We start from the raw sequence: 8,663 nt of genomic DNA on the forward strand, positions 1-8,663 counted from the left end.
GCCGAGTACTCGAGCTAAAATCTCGACCTTACACGTGGATAGGCCTAGATTTCGGCCCACCCAAACAGGCCAATCGTAGGCCGCTCGCCTCCTCCACCTCGCCGTTTTTCCTCCAGCCGCCGGTCGCAGCCTCCAACCTTCTAGAACCTTCCCCACCGGCGAGATGTTCCTCTCGAAGCTTCCGAACCCTCCCCGCCCGTGGCGTCCTTCCCTTCTAGAAGCCCCTCCCCTCCGCACCCTCCCCCGCCTCCTCCCAGCGGCGGCGCCCTCGCCGACGAGACGGCGGCGCCTCCTCGCGCCTTTGGCCGCCGCCTCCAATTCAGGTTCTCCGTCGAAGGATTCCAACCGGTCGCCGCCGCCGCCGTCGAAGAAGAAGAAGAAGAAGAAGAAGGCGGCCGATGAGAGTGGGAGGTGGAAGTCGGTGCCGCCCGGGATGCGGGAATCCGCCGCCCCCGTCCCCGACGAACCGCCCGCCTCGCCTTGCACCACGGCGCGGCGGCGGGCGCGGGCGGCGTGGCGGAAGGTGGCCTCGTTGGTGCCCCGGAAGGCGAGGAGCGTCGTCTTGCTCAATCTGGTCACCATCGTCTTCGGTACGCACGTCATGTACACCCTGCGTTGTGAAAACGCACTTGCCGCGCTTGCACATCACCTGTTCGATGTTATTACGGAGAGAAATGGACAGTACTTGAACAATATTTGATCCTTCTATTTAATTGCAAACTTCATGGAACTAGTGGTTTTCTGTTGAGATGTCTTCTATGCTGCTAGGCTATTTGTACGTTTGCATTTGGGATATGCTTGAGTTGCGAGAGAGTGTTCATGGTCGGTAGGCCTTTGTTTCATTGGTATAGTTTATCTATGTATAGTGAACAGTTTGGTTTACAGTGAAACAGTTCATCCAATTTTTTTTTCATATTTTGTATTGAAACAATTCTCTTGTCAATAATGTTTGAGTTTGATTTTTATTTATTGCAGCAAGCAACATTTCTGTTGTTAAAGAGGCGGAGACTATGTTAGATCCTGATCTTTTCAATGTATTGCGCTTCACTATCTCAGCCATTCCTTTTGTACCGCTCTTGTTGAAGGCACTCAATGATGTTCAAGTCTTTATTAGAGGAGTAGAGCTGGGCATTTGGGTAGCCATTGGTTACCTTGCTCAGGCTATTGGTTTAGTCACAGCTGATGCTGGTCGCACGGCTTTCATTTCGTCCCTCACGGTAACATGTTTCTCAAGCTTAGTCCAATAAGGTCCTCCCTAGAATATATAGATTTTCATGGTTCTTTACTCAAATATGTTCAGGTGATCATTGTCCCTTTCTTGGATGGGATCCTTGGAGCAGAAATACCTGCCTATACATGGATTGGAGCACTTTTATCCCTTATTGGGGTTGGTATTCTGGAGTTAAGTGGTTCACCGCCATGTGTAAGTCAGATTATCCACATGAACAGGTTAACAAATTTGTCTGCACTTTTTGTCTATTTTACTTATGACTACAATATTCCTCTCTGTCAAATATCGTTCTTGTTAGAATTTGGTCCTTCGGTCCTCTGGAGTACTGATGTTTTCTTGGTAATATCATTAGGTCGGTGATCTTCTGAACCTCCTTAGTGCCTTTGGTTTTGCAATTCATATGCTCAGGACTGAGCATATTTCCCGAAATATGAAGAAAGAGAATTTTCCAGCTCTTGTTGGATGCCAGGTTTGTTCTCCATTTTTGCAATTTATATCATGATATTTTTTTTTACTCTGTTACAGATGAGGTGCTAAATAGGAAATGTAAACCCAGGTGCTTGTTGTAGCATTTGTATCTGCAGTCTCATTCTTTATTAAATGCTCCGCCAAGAATGTGCACCAGTGGACTTCACAATTACAGTCACCGATGAAGTTATTTGGTGTGATGATACAGTTTCCCTGGTTGTCAATACTATACACAGGCATATTCTCAACTACCTTTTGTTTATGGGCAGAGGTAACATTTTATCCTCACTGCATCAATTCTCTTCAGTTGAGGACAACATTTTGAAGTGTTAATTGTGTGGACCTTTTCATTGTCTTAGGTGGCTGCTATGCGTGATGTATCAGCTACGGAAACTGCAATAATTTATGGTCTGGAACCTGTATGGGGTGCAGCTTTTGCATGGGCTATGCTTGGTGAGAGATGGGGCATGACAGGATTTGTTGGAGCTATCTTCATCATAGGTACATCTTACTACTAATCTTTTTATGTTGTTACTCATGATGGTCTCTGACATTCTGGACTAGAAATGTTATCTACCAAAAAAATAGTTATTAGCCATGATCCAAGAAATGGAAGGATCATTCGTTGGGGAAGATCTCAAAACAAGAAGATGATATGTTTTTTTCTTGTTTTTTTTTTCTTTTTCAGCTGGTAGCTTTATGGTTCAGATACTGGGATCATTTCCTGATGTATCTAGAGGGGACAGTTGACATGAAAATTGAAGAAGCAGATGAACCATTTTTTCATAAATAATTCAGCGAACTCTTATTAGTGATGATTGAAGTGTTGCTACCTAATAAGAAAGTAAATAGCTAGCATGACAGAGGAATCAAAGTTCGCTGCCTCAACGAAAAGTAAATAGCTAGCATGACAGAGGAATCAAAGTTCGCTGCCTCAACGAAGATAAAGGTGGCTTAGTAGTGACAGCAGCAAGAAGGTGCCTTGGATTAACTACCTGTTGGCTGGAGATAAGCAAAATTTTGGTATGCATAGCTTGACTTGAACATGCCGAGGCTTCATTCGACTAATCGGGTGGGATAAGATATAATGTATTACCCCTGTTCTCAAAAGAATTAATTCACTTTTATACACGAATCTGGACAAGTGCCTGTCAGATTCGTGTTGAAAAGTGAACTCTCTTGTGACGGATGTAGTAGGGTGTTTTTTTTTTTATATCGACAACATTTGTTTTGAGTGTAAATTCAACCACATGATAATGAATGGGCAGTAGCAGTATCGAGTGTCTTTCCTTCAGGCCCTGTCGTCTTTCATCGTCATCGAGCTTGTCTCGCAGCAGAGGATCAGAAAACATGTCACCGTTCATCGTCAAGCTTGTCTCGCAGCAATCTGCCAGAAACATGTCTATCTTTCATGGACATCAGAGACACCTCCAGAGCCTGCACAAGTGTACGACTCTGTCCTCCAGCAATGGTGCCCACTGCCCTCCAAGGCTTCTCAGCAACGTATCCCTGCAAACATTATCCATTGCTACAACGACAGCATCTACCATCACCTGTGTGCCATAGTAAACCTCTCCTCTCACAAACTTCTCAATTTTTTTTTCAGATATGGACAATCTGATTTATTTTCATCGCCTCATTGCTTTGTCCTCACTCTTGAATTTCATTTCACCATGATCCGACATGTCAGGTCCACATACATGTCAGCGGTGTGCCGACCCCTCATCGCAGTAAAACTGGTCACACACACACATACATACATACATCTGAAAACTTCTGATCTGACCACGGTCACATAGGACTGTGTCCCCTGGCTGTCCTCCTCCACTGGAGAGACGGTGATATCGGTGAGTGCATTCACTGGCGTCACGAGGCAAGGTGAGTGAGTGAGAAGCTACTGTTGCTGTAACGCTGTTTGCAGTGTGTTTTTTTTTTTTTTTTTTTTTTTTGCAAACAGCAACCAAGCTGCCATTCAGCTTCGTCTCGCTGCGCATCGGCATGTGCAAAGATCGACTGAAAAAAGGGCGGTGCTTTTCGCAAGTTTCCTGTGTCGAGGTCGAACGCTACATGATGCAGCCACTAAACTCCCAAAGCTTTCTTGACAGTGGAGGTGGTCTCGGCAGCTGCCTGCCTGCCTGCTCCACTGATGCAGCTGAGCTGCTCATCAGGTGGTGGGTGCGGCAACACAACATACAGCCATACAGGATACAGCAGTAGTGCAAAGAGATCATCACAGCATGACTGATTGGTGCTGCAACCAACATGGATTGAGGAACAGCTGAGCTGGTGAACAACAAAATATATGTACAGGATGGTAGTGTAAGAGTGTCTGATCATCATCAGGGTGTAGTACAAAAACCCCTCCCCAGGTGTTTGCCATTGCATTGCACAGGTCAGGACTGAAGAAGATTAGTGCCTCTACTTCCCCCCCGCTTTTTCTTTCTTTTGTTACAGGCGTCGCGGAGGTCAGGAGAAGCGAAAACGCGAGCGGTAAATCTAATCATATAGGAAAGAAACAGGGATAAAGAGAGAGGGGGAAAATTGAGGGCAGAAGGGTTGGTTGTTTAATAGTAGTAGCTGTTGTTGTTGCCGTTGCTGCTGTTGTTGTAGCCGATGTAATTGTTGCGATACCGCATCCCGTACTGCTCATAGAATGTGTCCCCATAGTTCACGGCCTTGATCTCCACCATTCGCCGCTTGGTGTCCACCTCCTGGACAGCACCAAAGACGATCTCGTTTGTCGTCTCGCAGCTCTGCTCGTAGAAAGTTTGCGGGCCTGCGGAGTACTGCCTGTGCTGCTGCAGGTGCTGCTGGTGGTACATCTGCTGCTCTGGCTGTTGCTGAGGGGCATGCTGCATGTCCCAGCCGTTGAAGTAAGGCCGGCCATGGCGGACATGGTGAACTTTTTCAGGCTCCTTCGTCATGAAGGCGTAGTTCTTCCGAGGAGTAGCTGCTCTCATGTCCAATGGTGGCGGTGTCTCATCATGTGGGATGGCGTAACTTTCTTGCACCGGCCAAGGGTTGGCTCTTTGCTGCTGAAGGTGATGATGGTACTGATGGGTTGGGCGTTTCTTTCGTGAGAATATCTCTACCGCAGATGATTTTGCTCCTCCGATGAGCTTGCCGATTGAGGTGAAGAACCCCTCTTCAGCCTCATGTTTCCCAGCTTGATCTTCGGTTGGGATCAGTGGAGGCCGAAGCGAAGGCTTTAGTGGCTTCTGATATGGAGGGATGCTTGCAATGCTGGGTCTTGGAGGAGTCTGAGGTTCCTGTATGGTCAAATTTCCATACAAAATAAGGTGGCGATGAAATTAGAAATAAAAACAAAGCGGGCAAGAGAACATGTATGGTATTCGTCTTTGCTTTACCATTGGTCTAGAGTCTACACTCTAGAGGTACAACAAAATTGATTGTATTACTTTATTTTGTATGTTACCTTTTCAGTGTCCTTGAAACAATGCACCTATGGTTATTCAGAGTAAATGGAACTACTTATTTCATTTTAAAGCTGTACCATGATCTACTTGAGGTCTGTATTCATTGTTTATAGTACAACTGTGGACTGTGCTCTTATAGTTCTTGGCCTTACATTTCTTGTGCTTCGAAAAAACGTAAACAATATTTTTGTTCGCATAATAACGCAACAAAATGAAGCACTTACATCTGCTGTTGATACCATCCCTAAAACCTGTCGCTGAAGCAATGCAAGCATGTACCCAAAGAAACCAGCAGCAAAAAGCAATGCAATGCCTGTGAATTCAAACTCAAATGGTTAATGTCCACAGTTTTAACATGCCCTTATCTATATAATATGTAGGTCATTCGACTAAATGTGTAGATCTGAGACGATTTTTGTTTAAAAAGAAAATGGGACAACAATATTGTCTGGTCAAGAAGTACTAATAGAAAGCTTATTGTAATGTAGATGCACCTAGTGGAAAACCAGCTTCATACTGATATTCACAGTCATCATTGTGGAGTGCAATCTCGCGAATTGCTTGGTTTCCTCTATCAATAACCAAGAGGGAGCAGCTACTGCTGATGTAGCGAATTTCAAAATCAGTAGAAAATTTTGCATCATCACTTGGCCCATCTAGGTGCCCACCTCTCATTGATTTCCCCCCAGCAATGGTTGTAACCCCTGCATATAAAAGCGGTTTGTCAGAGACATTTTGATTTACATGACTAAGTGAATAATATGCATGCTAGGCCCTTCCAGAAGTCCAAACAAAGTTCATCAGAAGGAAAACTCAAATATGAAGTTCCTTCAGAACAGATAAATTAATTAATTAAAAGAAAAAAAATGTATACTTGAAGAATTTAAAATGGATAGAGATATTAAAAGCAAGCATATAAATAAATTTTCATACGAAAAAGAAATCTACCTTACAAATATACAAAATGTTTTGTGCATGGCTGCATGTGCATAAGTGCATTATAAGTGCACTACAAGTCTATAACACACTCATAACATACCCAATCTCAATGAGTAAATATGATGTCATGGGTTACAGACATCACTATATATCAAGAGTGAGATCATTCTAGTATATAAAGTCCAATCATGTAATCTTCCTGTCCACTTTGAGGTTCATTTCAATGTGTGACATCTCTTCCACTGTTGCAACTTGCAAAAGCAAGTGATACTCAATTTTCTGACATCAATAGTCACATAACTGTTAGGATGTCATGATTTCTGAAAACTTGGGGACATTGTAAATAAGACAAATGCTGATTAGAAAGTTTTATAACCACGATTCCACAAACACTTCCATGGATCACACCCCACTTAGACTATCATTTTGGCATTTAAAACTGTGGGTATGACCTTTCCATGCACTCTGACAACTTGTTTCAAATGCACCTTTGGACACAAGTGCTGAAGAGTTACAATGAAAACCAAATAGCAAACATAGGATGCTTGGGGACCAGACAGTATCATGTGCAACAACCCCATATAAGAGACACTTTAGCTTACCTGTATCACTGATCTTTCTTATTGCCATATTCATAGCATCTGCAACATAAATGTTTCCCCTATCGTCCACTGTAAATCCCTTCGGATGGTTCATCTTCGCCTCCCGCAGCCTCCCGTCGACATGGCCGGATAATCCTTCCGGCGAACCAGCAACAAGCTTCGGTCTGCTATCTGTAATGTTTGATCCATTTTTTACAAGATACATCAGAATCTGGTGATCTCAAATGCGTCAATTGATAAGTAAAATGTCGACACCGATTTTTCGTACAGTGCCTTAAAAAAAAACATCAGATAGTGAAGCTTTTGTACTAATTTGGACAAACAAATTACGATGTATTTCATTTCACCAATGATTTTTCAGGTTCCTGTTTAGTCAAATCCTAAGATAGAGGACAACTCCAGTGTCATCTTTCCCTAAACAATGGGAGTGAAAGTGACCAAGTAGCAAAGCACAATCACATCATAACCTATAATTGCAAACAAGAAACTAACAAACATTTCGCAATCAACAAACAAACTAGCCTGGACCAAAATCTAGCATGCAAACATCATCAATCACAAACTGACCAACCAAACCAAACTCACAGCCTCACATCATCGAGTTGACAATCATCATAAAGTAGTACTAGTTAGCAGAATCCCATGAAGAAGACTGTGAGTCAGAGCTGAAAAGCTAGTAGTAGGAAGGAAGGAAGGAAGAAGAGCTAGCAATGCTCACATCGCGACAGAGGCAGCTGGACCCTGTAGACGTTGCTGTTCATGGAGTCGAGCACGAGGAGCTCGCCGGAGGGGGTGACCTCGACGTCGTGCGGCTCGATCCCCAGCTTGCTGCCGTCGAACACCGTCTCCACCGCGTACCCGCCCTCGTACTTCACCATCGACCTCCCCGCCGCCGCCGACCCTGCCGCCGCCGCCGACCACCGTCAATAATCCGGTCAAGAAACCGGAAGAAGCGCACACACAAGAACTGAAATTTCTTTTCTCCAAGGAGGAGGAGCAGACGAATTACCCGTCCTTGTGGCGGTCGATTTGAGCGACCAGAGCTGCTTCACCACCGCCGACGCCGTGCTGGACAGCAACCCGGTCACCACCTCTGCCACCAACCATCCCAAAAAAACACACGAATTCAGCCAAGAAACAGTAGAACACCAAAAACCAAGAAGAAACCGAGAGCTTGCTCGCTCGCTTACTCGCGGGGTAAGACGACGCCGCGGAGGCGGTGGCGGCGGAGGCGGCGAGAAGCAGCGCGGCCACCAGAACCGCCGCGGCTCTACTCCTCCTCCTCCTCCTCCTTACCGCCATGGCCACCGCAAGAAGCAAAGAAAAAAGCGGCGAGGAAAGGAAATAACCAAACCGAAGCTTTAGCTTTGCTTGCAGGAGAGGGTGAGTGCGATGCGAATGCGAATGCGAGCTATGGGAGGAAATGCGAGGAGGAGGAGGAAGAGGTGGCCATTTGAGGACAAGTAAAGAAGGTTCAGAAAACACCAAAGAATCCGGCCTCTTTTTGGGCCCTGCAGTTGTCGCTCTCCGGGGGAAAAAAATGTGGGCAAGAGAGAGTGAGACAGTGAGACAGTGAGAGTGAGGAAGAGAGAGAGAGAGGGTAAAGCAAGCGAGCGAGAGAGAGAGAGAGAGAGAGAGGAGAGGGAGAGCGTGAAAGAGACAAGAGAGAGAGGTGGAGTGGAGGAGCTCGCTGGCAATGCTGCTGCAGTGCCGCCGCTGTCATTACTGCTCGCTGGCCCCGTTTGCACGGTTTTCCTATCCTCCTTTCCGGGCTTTAGCTACGGTTTCCGAGTGGTTTTTCCTGTGGGTGATTTCAGGGGTAGGAGTAGAGGGGGGGGGGGGGGAGGGGTGGGAAAAAAAAATTCTGTGCGGCAGTTTCGCATGGCACTTCTCGTGCGACACCGTACGAACTGGTGACGTATGTACAGCTACCGACCGCACAAGATTTTTCTTTGAGCCGAGCCGATGCCTATCGCGATTTTTGCT

The 8,663-nt window shown here is 45.6% G+C and overlaps 2 protein-coding genes across 3 annotated transcripts; one reads left to right on the plus strand and one right to left on the minus strand.

Annotated features, from left to right (window-relative positions):
- The first annotated feature begins 46 nt into the window (after positions 1 to 46).
- LOC4340722 (uncharacterized) lies at positions 47 to 2,993 on the plus strand. The gene is made up of 7 exons (XM_015788942.3): positions 47 to 590; positions 976 to 1,217; positions 1,301 to 1,423; positions 1,584 to 1,700; positions 1,788 to 1,970; positions 2,059 to 2,200; positions 2,388 to 2,993. Exons 1-7 carry the CDS (start codon positions 164 to 166, stop codon positions 2,447 to 2,449), a joined length of 1,296 nt encoding a protein of 431 aa, XP_015644428.1. The 5' UTR covers positions 47 to 163; the 3' UTR covers positions 2,450 to 2,993.
- Positions 2,994 to 3,983: 990 nt separating this feature from the next.
- On the minus strand, positions 3,984 to 8,248 carry LOC4340723 (uncharacterized). 2 transcript variants are annotated; one of them, XM_066311802.1, is made up of 7 exons: positions 7,868 to 8,248; positions 7,687 to 7,770; positions 7,396 to 7,578; positions 6,678 to 6,848; positions 5,805 to 5,840; positions 5,361 to 5,449; positions 3,984 to 4,968 (listed from the first exon to the last, which is right to left on the minus strand). In XM_066311802.1, the coding sequence occupies exons 1-7, from the start codon at positions 7,977 to 7,979 to the stop codon at positions 4,264 to 4,266; spliced, it is 1,380 nt and encodes a 459-aa protein (XP_066167899.1). In that variant the 5' UTR covers positions 7,980 to 8,248; the 3' UTR covers positions 3,984 to 4,263. The 2 variants fall into 2 exon arrangements, with proteins under 2 accessions (XP_066167899.1, XP_015644426.1); XM_015788940.3 differs by having other exon boundaries at positions 5,631 to 5,840.
- Positions 8,249 to 8,663: the final 415 nt, after the last annotated feature.

This window comes from Oryza sativa, chromosome 6 (assembly GCF_034140825.1).
Source record: "Oryza sativa Japonica Group chromosome 6, ASM3414082v1".
NCBI lineage: Eukaryota > Viridiplantae > Streptophyta > Magnoliopsida > Poales > Poaceae > Oryza > Oryza sativa.